General features: G+C 42.9%; 2 protein-coding genes across 2 annotated transcripts in view; one reads left to right on the top strand and one right to left on the bottom strand.

The window, feature by feature from the left end:
* The window catches only part of ABCG5 (ATP binding cassette subfamily G member 5), a 34,203-nt gene extending 26,018 nt beyond the window's left edge, over nucleotides 1-8,185 (top strand). The window contains exons 9-14 of the mRNA XM_083175709.1: nucleotides 23-236; nucleotides 2,236-2,441; nucleotides 3,449-3,587; nucleotides 3,977-4,162; nucleotides 5,490-5,602; nucleotides 7,873-8,185. Coding sequence (XP_083031835.1) covers nucleotides 23-236; nucleotides 2,236-2,441; nucleotides 3,449-3,587; nucleotides 3,977-4,162; nucleotides 5,490-5,602; nucleotides 7,873-8,066 — 1,052 coding nt within the window. The 3' untranslated portion in view covers nucleotides 8,067-8,185. The remainder of the gene's footprint in view (nucleotides 1-22; nucleotides 237-2,235; nucleotides 2,442-3,448; nucleotides 3,588-3,976; nucleotides 4,163-5,489; nucleotides 5,603-7,872) is intronic.
* Nucleotides 8,186-11,764: 3,579 nt separating this feature from the next.
* DYNC2LI1 (dynein cytoplasmic 2 light intermediate chain 1) overlaps nucleotides 11,765-12,075 on the bottom strand; it is a 48,103-nt gene continuing 47,792 nt past the window's right edge. Inside the window, exon 13 of the mRNA XM_083175707.1 lies at nucleotides 11,765-11,931. Within this exon, the coding sequence (XP_083031833.1) occupies nucleotides 11,860-11,931 (72 nt within the window). The 3' untranslated portion in view covers nucleotides 11,765-11,859. The remainder of the gene's footprint in view (nucleotides 11,932-12,075) is intronic.

Raw genomic sequence — 12,075 nt, 5'->3', positions numbered from 1 at the left:
AACCTCTGTAACTTCTCTCCAGTGGACCTTACATCTGTGGACACTCGAACTAAAGAACGTGAAAGGGACACATACAACAGAGTTCATTCCATTGTATCTGTCTACAGAGACTCTGAAAATTTCCAGGGCACTCTAGAGTCAATTGAATCATCAAAGAATTCCAAAGAGCGGAAAGCCATTCCGTTAAAACGGAAAGAGACGCCAAGCGAATTTTCAAAACTTGTGGTCTTATTAAGGTGAGAGGACATAGACATTCCAATCTTGAGTATTGTATCATACTGTGTTTGCATTTTCTATGTTGTCCTTTTTTCGAAAATTCATAATCAAGATAAGTGACTCTTAGTTAACGATAACTACTTAACTGAGCCAATACCACTAAATCCAAAGAGTAGAAAGGGCCAGAGGTGAAGCACAGTGACAACAACAGCTCTCCCTCTTGTGCAGCAGCAGAACCACGCAGCCAGAATCAGTATGCTGTGCAGGCAGAAACACAGGAGTATCAGGCGTTATTAGCTACTGACTTCCGGGGCTTCATGACCACAGATTCCAGCTTCCCCTACAGTATATGTCTGGGTCCTGTGTACCTGTTATCTAATGTGAGTCCTCTTGATTTCAGACCCAGAATGTAAGTAGTACAGAGGCTGTTGCTATTCTTACACGTGACAAGAAAAATTATATTTTTTCTATGTGTATGTTAAGGTTAAGTTGTCTTTGTTTCACTACAAGACAATTGTGTAAAATAGTTATCTTTCAATTAGGTGGAGCTATAAAAAGTACTCAGGCATCATTAAACTATTAGTTTAATATACACACATATACATATATTAGTTTAATATACAACATTTTACATTTAATATGCACAATCTTTTCCCCGGCCAAAGGGAAATCCTGCCCATGTGACCTCTCACAGTGCGCATGCGCGGTCTTCTGATCTGCAGGGCTGCAAATTGGCATCCTTGTGTTAAGGTCTGAATCAGACCCTGGCTAAGCTGCTTCATGTCCTGGTGCTTCTCTCGGCTGTGCGAAACACAAATGCGTGCCACATGACCATGCTTTCATGAGCCGTGACCATGCCCCCTTTTTACACGTGACTGCTACTTAGCCAAGGCCTTTTTATAGCCCCAGTCAATCCCTGTGAAATGCTGCCAGATTTATTAATTTACGGAATGCGGAGATTAGTCTCTGTAGATGCTTATGGGCTACACATTGCAAAGCCAGCTGGGAGATGGCTTCAGCCACCGTTTTAGGAATTTGGAAATCACACTCAAGGATGTGTCAAACCAATGTGGTAAGCTTGAAAATCAAGGGATACAAGAACAGACCCCCCCCCCCCCCCCTAAAATCTATTTATACCAATAGAAGAAGACTGCTATGAAAAAATTTGAATATAATATATGAATATATGAATTTGAAAAAAAAAGTACTGATTAAGAAAGATGAGGATGGCGAATACACATTTTCTTTTCTTGTGGGCAACTTGTATATTTTGATCCTAAAAAAAACAATATGACCAATATGCGGCCAAATGTACTAGCCTCAGAGTTTGGCAGTTGTGCGGCAGAGAGTTTGGCAGTTGTGCGGCAGTGGCGTAACTAGAATTTTTGTACCCTCCTCCCCCTAGCCCTCCCACCCCCCCTTACCCCTCCGCATGCCGCCACCGCCGAATTCAGGGTCCCGCAGCGCAGATCTTGTCCCGGCTCCGTCTCCTCCTGCAGTTCTATAATGACCATCACAAAATGGCTGCCCCCTAACATTTTCTGATAGTTTTTTTTAATTAGAACTGCAGGAGGAGACGGAGCCAGGACAAGATCTGCGCTGCGACTGGGACCATGAATGCGGCGGGGGCACGCGGAGGGGTAAGGGGGTGTGTAAGTTTACTTCGGTGGGTGGGAGGGCTAGGGGGGGTGGGGGGCGGCGCTGCTGATATGCCCCGCTCCTGGCCACAGACGCAAGTTGTTGTAACTATAGCCCTGCAGATCGGCGCCCACAGTCCCTCAGCGCCTCCCCGCCACAGCGGGGCTATAGTTACGCCACTGTTGTGCGGGATGCCGATCAAACTCTAAGGTTTTTTTTTTTTTTTAGAGAGAGTAAAGCCATGCCTTGTATGTGACTGCCCCCTTTAAAAACCTCAGAGTTCGACCCGATACCGCACAGCCGCCAAACTCGTAAGCTAATACATTTTGCCGATAACGTTTTTGGAAAAATGTCACTGATAAATTATTCTTTTGTTTTTAGGAGAACTGTAAGAAATTTATCTAGGAACAAGATTGGAATAATTATGCGACTTTCCCAAAATTTTATATTTGCCGCTTTCATTGTATTTTTTCTCATTCGATTAAACAATGACGTGCTACAGGGAGCTGTGCAAGACCGGATAGGGGTAATTTATCAATGTCTTGGTGGACCGCCATACACCGGGCTACTTAATGCAGTTGCGTTATGTAAGTAATTAATACATTCTTCACATTTCTTTAACAGAGATACTGTAACTTCTCATTGGAATTCTGATGTTTAAGAATCCATATAGATTCATATTACTGCATTATTATAGGTCTGTATGATAGCTGTAGTATTATGGTTGGTGTAATCAATTTGATATGTTTTGGGGACTTTCTAATACATACTGTATATGCATTCATTAATCTATATGTACTTTTTAAACTAATACAATGCTACTGAATTTGTCTCTGCTCTCTCATTTCAATAACAATGTTAACAAAAAATAAAGAAAATATTATTAGACTAAGATTTTTTTAATCTGAATACTAGGGGTATTCAATCTGAGGGTCATGGCAGTCGAGCTTTCTCAACCGCCGTGACCCAGTCCCGTTCTCGGTCAGCTCGACCCGAGAACATGCAGGCGGGATTCAATGTCCCGCCCACCTGCCGGGGACCGAGAAGGGGGCGTGGCCGCGAGTTGCAGTCGGGAAGAGGTGATCTTGGCAGAACGAGCCCGACAGCTAGTGATGTCGGGCTCGTTCTGCCGCGAAACCCTGCTCAATGCTGTCGGGGAAGACAGCATTGAATAGGGCCCGGCGAACATCTCCCCCACGGGAGATGCTCGCCGGGGATTGAATATCCCCCTTGGTAACTGAAGTAATTAAAATAAAATGGCCATATATGGTTACTGATGGACCAAATTCTTTATATTGTTAGTAATAATAATAATAACAGCAAAGCTCAATTCATAGGGGTAAATTTACTTAAGCTTCTAAAAATGATATGAGGTGATGTTTCCCCTAACAACCAATCAGATTAAGTCTATGATTTCTCTATTATATCCTAGAAAAAGAAAGACGGAATCTGATTGGTTGCTATGGGTAACATCACATTTGTAGAAGCTTTAGTAAATTTGGCCCATAGTCCTGGCTAGTAAAGGGTAAGAAGACCATTGTCTGACAGACAGGATACTAATATGAAGTAATCGATTTTCTGTTTTGTTCTACAGTCCCAGCTCTGCGGGCAATCAGTGACCAGGAAAGCAAAGATGGTTTATACCAGAAGTGGCAAATGCTCCTAGCTTATATTGCCCATATATTACCCTTCAGCATCATCAGCGTGGTCATATTTGGTGCTTTCATATATTGGTATGTTCATTTTTCTCATGTGCTCTGTATATCTAAGCCAGGCCCGTGAGATCTAATGTGCTGTAAATACAGTTTGATTTGATCTATTTTTCTATTCGATTTTGCTTATATAAGCAAAATCTATTCAAAATAAAATCTAAATCGAACGATTTTCAGCCGCATTTGATCCCAATGCACGGCCCCGCGGCAATCGAAATCAAACAGAAAAATAGACTGTGCAGGCAAGACTATATAGTATAGATCTGTACTATATAGTCCAAATTTAACGTGTACACGGTGCCGTGCGATTCGATCCCGATTCAATTTCGATCGAATCGAGATTAAATAGAAAGTAATCTCAGCGTGTGTACACTACGTTAGGGTGACGTATGTCCCTGTGTATTTTGCAGGACTGTAGGACTAAATCCAGAGCCCTTGAGATTCGGAGTTTTCCTTGGTGCAACTTTGGTACCACATATTATGGGTGAACTACTAGCTCTTGCAGTTCTTGGGGTAGTGAACAACCCTAATCATGTCAACGCAGGAGTGGCTCTTCTCAACATTGCTGGGATACTTGTCGGATCCGGAATATTAAGGTGAGATCTTTATTACAACTATGGAGCAGATTTATTAAGCTCAGTGAAGTGATAAACTGTCTGGTTCTTATCACCGGCCAATCAGCTCCTACCTGTGAAGTTACAGGCTTGGTTTGAAAAATGACAGGTGGGAACTGATTGGCCGGTGATAAAAACAAGACACTTTATCACTTCACTGAGCTAATAAATCTACCCCTCAGTGAGCAACATGTTGGATTTAAAACTATCATTTTTAAAAAGACATTCCAAATATCAGTAAACTGCCTTGTTAGTTCAATTAAAGCTGAAATCTTTTTAATTGATCTTATGATTGAACAACTACACGCCTTCACAATTATACTTAGAGATAATTGGAAAGGTCAGACCTGATGATAGATAATATATACAGCCTTTTACCCCTGAGGTGAACTCCCAAAACATGAATCAAAGGACGAAAGGCTTTGGGCAATTCTCTACTTAAATCTCTACATGATGTTGATGTGGATATCAGAAGAGGAATTTTTATTTGTAGTGTACAAGTCCATTACCTATTTTTTTTTGTGTATGTGCTAATAAAAAAATAAAAAAAGACTAAGTAACTTGAGCGTAATGATGTTTTAGATCCGATTCCGATCCGATGCGCGTCCCTGCTAGTCGTTTTGCAGATCCTATCTGCTGCAGTCAAGATTTTAAAACAACCCATTCAACTGCGTACAGATTGAAATCTGATCGGATGCAGATAGTGAGCAGATTGTGTGCTCCACCAGAATGTGCGACCAACGTATGGTCATCTCATGATCTGCTCACGATCATGATCGTTCTGGTGTGTACCTAGCATTACTCAGATGTCCAATAGCCACCAATGTACATGCAGCAGATCTGATGCTGGACACAGCTAGCAGATCTGAGGAAGCCTGCAGTGGGTAAGATTTTTACTAAAGATACCACCTGCTGCATTAGCATGTACAGATTCTCTGTGTCAGAAGTCAGCATCATTCCAAACTGCATCCGTCTCTGAAGTAGGCACTTAGTGTAGGGATGTTATTGCACTGACCAGATTGCCATCCTAAAAACCCATAAATAATGGCTCACTACTGTCACCAGGAGGTGGTAGTCACAGGGAAACATAAATGCACATCTACAAGCACCCTGTGAGAGAGAATTTGGGGCATTTTCTGTCCCCGAAGAGTGGTATTACAGTCATAGGGTAGCATTCATGTATGCCTTCCCTGCGCTAAAGGCCCTTGAACTTGTCCTGAATACAGGGTTACTGTTGCACGGGAGAAATATAACTAAATATCTAGAGTCTTTCTTTAAAAGTTTTTTATTTAAATTCTATGTGTTTCAGGAGTTTACAGGAAATGCCCCAGGTTTTTCAAATACTAAGCTACATCACATACCAGAGATATTCCTGTGAACTACTTGTCGTTAATGAGTTCTACAATTTGAATTTCACTTGTGGTAAGCAACGGTAAATTGTTATTGTACAATGTTATTGGTAGCTGTTTTAAACTATAGCATAGGACTAATGTTATTCCATTGGTCTTGACAAAACCAAAATACCCTATATGTACCTAACATTACAATTCACACACATTTCAAAATACTATGGGGTGTATTCAATTGCTGTCGGACTGCCGTCTTGTTGGAAAGACGAAAGTCACATTTGGCTGCATTGAGTAGGGCATGTCGTATCCATTACGACAAATGAATGTCGGATTGGATCCGACATTAATTGAATATACCCCTAAGTCTATGCAATACAAACTGGACATGATAAAATGCAAAATTACCAAGTTACTGAAAACTTACTGCAAAATGTTTAGTTATACATTTAATTCAAAAAACAATTATGGGAATATGATGATGTCAGGGGCGTAACGGTGCCCATACACATGCAGATTTAGCTTGGAAATGCTGTAAAACTGACAAACTGTCATTCAGATATTACCAAATTTTTGTTCCAACCAGCCAGATCTGAAGATAAATCTGTAGGTGTATGGCCACCTTAACTTCTAGAGGCAGTGTAGACTGTTGGAGCCCGCATCTGGTTTAAAAAATATGGGGGACCCCTACCCTACATACTTTTGTCCACCGTATTATTGGTACCAGGATCGGTCCAAGAACTCGGTGCTGGTTTTGGAAATACGGGGTTATCCTATTCATTTTTCCCCTCGTAATTCTGGAACCAGGACCGACCCAAAGAGCTGGGTATAACCCATAAGTGGTTATACTCATTTTTTATTTGAACTATTTACACACTTTACCAAACAGAAGCATGAATGGATCTGACTGATCTGTGCATGCTTCTGTCAGACTCACCAGCCAGGCCCATGTCTATTTCTGGGTGATTTTTTAGTTAGGTGTGTTATTTGAAACAATTGCACCCTACTACATTTGAGATATGTATACTTTAACATGGGAAAACATCTGGATTAAATTTTTGAAATGCAATGTTTTGCACACGGCAAAATGTGTGATTTTTTTTTTTGTTTAAATTGTGTAATTTTTATTGAAATTTTAACAGCTTTGTATCAGCTATCTTTTGAATGAGCCTATTGGTAGAGGCGTAAATCGCACATAATATTTATTGGACAGCAGATTCCATTATTCAATATGAAACACACTAAACAGGGAGTCACCAGAGAAACAAACAGTCACCGTGTAATGGCCACACAAGAGAATGGCTGTGGCTAGCACACCGCGTAGATGTATAGAAGAGAACAACAGCTTCAAAATCACCAGCCACCAGTACCTTGTACTAATGTGAGGCAGAGGATTCAGTATCTGGAGTGCAGGGGTTGAGCTGAGACACCCTGATGTTAGATCTATAGTTGTAGTGTTCAGTCAACTCTGCACATACTGTTTAAGGCTAAAATGGCGTCAGGAGCTGCCCCTGTGTCACACATCGATAGCTGAACTTAAGACAGGTGTCGCTCCCCTCCGCGGAGACCCCCAGCCACTTTAAGTGTTGTAGAGCACTGGAGAAAGATAAGGTCCCTCCGGCAGCCAGTGGACTCACGAGCCAGGCAAGATGGCGCCAGCTCTCCCCGTGCGGACAGCAGCAGCAAGTCTCAGGGAAGACTGCTAGCCGCTTTCCCCGCTAAAGTAATCCGGGGAGGCCACCAGCCGAGTCGCCCCAGCCCGCTTGACCGTCCCGGAGCAGGGTGCTGTACTCCGTGCAGGAATGTTGAGCATGGGTGACAGAGGAGTCCGGGAGCGGGAGTAGCTGCAGGCCTCAGCAAATATTATCTCCGGAACGGGCAATAAAGGCAGCGGCAGCGTTCCAACAGGGGCATCAGGTGATCAGACAGGTGTTCTCTCGTCGATAAAGGTTACAAAGCTGTCAACTAAGGCAAAATAGGATAATATACAGGATAGATTCCAGGAGCTCCAAGGATCTGCTGCCTGAACCTAGCTCGTCCAAGTCAAGCCCCAAAAACGTGTGATTTTTACTGTAAATTGCACCCTATTATATGTGCGATTGTCTGAAAAAAAGTGCGATTTTCCGATTTATTTTACCCAAAAATTGCAAAATTTTCACATACTATTAGATTTACACCCATGTTTGTTTTTTTGGGCGGCACCAGACTCCAACTTGCCTGGGCTGGGATGAACTTACACCTCTGTACGGTGTATTTAAAATGTACAAAAGACATACTCATTGGTTAGCAACAGCTTTTACATAAAATGTCAGCTAACCAATTTAATGTGACATTTTCATTCCACAGGTGGCATAAGCAACTCATCCGGAACAAATGCAGAATGTCCGTTCACTAAAGGCAATGATTTCATTGAAAGCTCGTATCCTGGAGCCACATCAAGAATCACATTTGACTTTCTTATGCTCTATGCCTTCATCCCTGCAATGATCATTGGTTGCCTAATAAGTTTTAAAATAAGAGACATTTTGATGCGCAGATAAGAAAGAAGATAATATCCATGCCCAGCATTGGAACTGCTGGCAATAATATTTATCATGTTCAGTTGACTTTTAATTGGTGAGAAACTTGATTATTAAAGTCTGATTTTTAATGCACCTTATCAACCAGGCTTTGCCAAGAGTATATTCATCTTACCCATTTTTTGTGTTGCTAAGGTCGTCACGCACTATAGTGGGTATCTATACATACAATCTTATAGCATAGCCTACCTTTAGAGCACTTGTCCACAAATAGTGGAGACAGGAAGTTTATGGGCTATACACAATGTCATAATGAGACTGCAGCCTATCACATCACTAGAATCAAGTGACATCACTGAGTCCATATTCAGCGGATCATATTTAAAAAAAAGTAAAGCCACTGTGTCAGATGTGAGATCTGTAGCGGTGACAATTTTTTTATATAGAAGAAATGCTACAGCAGCCGCTGACACATGTCATGTCATGCTCTTTGCCTAAACAAATCGTGCAAAAAAGCAAAGCCTAAAGCGCAATTAATACCCCTTTCACTCTAAGTTAAGAACCCAGTTTATTGCTAGGGCAAGTCGGCACATTGCTGGTTCTGTGTGAAGATGTTGACCCGGGTTGTGCGTTGCTACCAGTTATTCCCAGGTCTGTCCCAGGTTGGCTGCAGTGTGAAAGACAGACCTGGGTTATACATGACCTGGGTTTGGACTTAAAGGCTGCTAATTGGCTTGCTCAGAAGTGCTAGGAGATGGCTTGCTGTGTGAATAGTGATGATACGGTGGTGTGAAAGGGGTAAAGTATATCTGAAGTATCCTAGATCAGACAAAGGTGGGAGCTGTGGCTTTAGTGTAAAAGCAGTGTTACTGTGCACCTTGGTAAGACCATGCAGCACTGTAGGTGGGCAAATATTATGTGCGTGGAGATAAATATCCGAGCTCCCAGCATTTGTGGGCTACAGATGGAGCCGCTCTCATTAGAATGGATAAAATCGACATGCGTCGTCCCCCGCAATCCGACGAAGTCCGACAGAATGGGGGCGCGTGCCCATGAGACTATTGTGTGCCCCATTCAGTTGGAAGCCCTGCAACCGGCTGCACCATGTCCCCCGCTCCCTGAAGAAGCTGGAAAGAACAGTGAAGGGTTTAAGCAGACTTCTGGGGCGGTACACTTGTCAAACCGTAACCCAGGTATCCTAAGGCGAGCTCAGGGAGGACAGAAACCTCCCGTGGAGCAGAAAGGCATCTTCTCAATTATGTCACTGTCCCATAGTGAATGTATAGTCTTCATTTTCACTAATGTCGGTCTCATAGTGAATTGGTAGGTACAGTAACACTCTCAGTGATATCAGGCTGCATTCTCATGCATGTCACCAGCTCATAGTCAATTAATAGGCTGCATGATGTGACCATCTCATAGCGAACTGATAGGCTGCATTATTTATTGATATTCAATCTATAGTGAATTGGCTGTCTGCATTCTCAATAATGTCACCGTTCCATAGTGAATTAATTTTCACAGATGTAAGTAAGTTTAATTTATATAGCGCACTTTCTCCAACAGCACAGCGCTTTACAGACATTAAAAACAATACACATAATACAGAGGATGTTGGTGGTACAGTAACAGACAAGTCACAGACAAAAGAAACCCTTGCATAATGCAGGAGTGATGCAGCATTTTGGATAATAACTTCCATGGGTTGTGTACTCCACCCTGACAAGGTACCAGGTGCGGCAGCCATTTTAGGCGCTCTGTGTAGGAAGTACCCAGGGTGGAATAGATTAACCCCAAAAAGAAATTACCCAAAATGGGTAATTTCAATGTATACTCATGTCCATATATTTTTCATCCCATCCACAAGTGCACCAGATGAGGCAGCCATGGTGGGCGCACTACGAAGGTTTCAATGTAGGAGGCGAGCCATACAAGGATCCAATGCATATATTGGAAAGTAAATACTGCACAGAAACAGCCACGAGACCCACATCCTGCCCGCAGAGATACCATCTGAGGCAACCAGCTTGGTGCACTGTATAGGTCAGAGCTAGCAGGGTGTGCAATCTGTGGAGGTACACATTACAGGAAAAGCACATGGTGGGGTAGATGTGTGCTGCGGGGGGGGGGAGAGAAAAAAGACATGAACACCCCTTTGCAGGGGACCGACACCTTTACAAGGGACTGATGGGGGAAGTGTTGCTACATAGGCTGGCCCTGGTGCTTCCCCTCACAGCTCCATGCTCACCAAGAGGGGTAGGGCTGCGGGTAGTCCTGGTGTTCTCAGCCGTAGGGGTGGTGGGCCTGGTCCAGGTGATCTTATGGCAAAGGTGAGTTGAGGCCAATCAACTCATAGTGAAGTAATACATAATATCGCTGCCTCATAGTCAATTGATAAGCTGCATTCTCACTGATGTCACTGGCTCTTAATCAATTGATATGATGCACTCTCAGTGATGTCACTGGCTCTCAGTCATTTCATAGGCTGCATTATCAGTGATGTCACTGGCTCTCAGTATAGTGATGGGTTGCATTAGGGGCAGTTTAAGAGAAGAGGCGGCCCAGGTGCAGTGTTCATGTGGGTCCCATCCTATCTAGTAATGCAGTTGTGAGTAGAGTCTACTGCATAGGGCTAGGGATGGCCATCGTTGCTATTGCCATCGATGGAAATATTGCAACTGGCCATCAATGGTGGTAAACTATGCAATGGATGGCCATCGATATTTTTACCTATAAATGGTCATCCATTTTGTTTGACTTATTGGCCTGTAGGCCAATCAAAACACGGGGTCGCAGGTGTCGGGGGTGGAGCTCTGCTCCGTGTCCCGGCACTTTGAAAAAAAAAAGGCAAAACATCTGTTTTGCTGTGCCGGCGATTGGGGGAAACCATCTGGTTCTCCCTCATCGATGACAAAAGTATACAACATCGGCCATAAACCATTGATGATATTGAATCATCGATGGTCGATGGCCATCCCTACATAGCGCTGGTCTTTGTATAAAGAAGTTGCAATGTTTCCAGTGACTTCCCTAAAGGGCATGCACAAATCTCTGGACAAATGGCAGCAGCATTTGTACTAAAACATTTTCTGGATCGCTAGTGTTGGTCTCTGGATTGGTTCCCCCTGGATCCATGTGCACAGCGCACCATGCACACATTATAGATATGCCACTAGGTGGTGCATTCTCAGAAATGGTGAGCCAACAAGTTCCAAATACATAAGGTATTTGCAAAAGTCCAAAATTGAGCATGTTCTTATCGGAGGAGCTGGCAGGATCGGGGCTTCTCAATCAGACCACATCATACACATGTCCAATAGTCCGGCATACCTGGATAAGTAAGAGGAGATATATTCCCTGATAGAAATTAGAAGGTGCACTTCAAGCATCAGTTTATCAGCGGGTGCCGGACAGCTCCCCGACAGTCGGGATTCCGACAGTCATTACTCTGACATAGGAATCCCGACTGCTCCCACGTGGGGGTCCAAAATAGGTGGTGAGCGCAGCGAGCCCGCAAGGGGCACAGCGTGGCAAGCGCTGCGAGCCCGCAAGGAGCTTCATTGCGCTCCCCCCACTATGCAGTCGGGATTCCGACGTCTGAGTAATGACTGTCGGAATCCCGACTGTCGGTGAATTGTACCACACCCTTTATCAGCGCTGACAATAAAACCATCACAAATACTTCAGTTACAACAAACTCAAGGTTTTTTATTGTATACAAAAAAATCCAAAGACATACAAAATTTTCGTTTAAATATTTAAACTTTTTTTTTTTTTTTGCACTATAGTTTATGTTACATTATATACTGTGCAGTTATCGTGTAAGAGGTCCAAGCGCCATTGATTTCCAGGACTTGTCAGCATTCCTTTTGTACTGCTCCAGCTCCTGCAAGGTTTAATATACATTAAATTACTAAATGAATTCAATATTATACATATTGTGTATATCTTATACATTATTTCTAGAAGGTGATTTTTGGTAACAATCCCTTTTTCTCCCTTCATACCTAACCAAAATCGATAAATGAGG

The sequence above is a fragment of the Crinia signifera genome, chromosome 3 (genome assembly GCF_055691185.1).
Source record: "Crinia signifera chromosome 3, ASM5569118v1, whole genome shotgun sequence".
Classification (NCBI taxonomy): Eukaryota; Metazoa; Chordata; class Amphibia; order Anura; family Myobatrachidae; genus Crinia; species Crinia signifera.
This window is presented reverse-complemented; position numbering and strand designations above follow the sequence as displayed.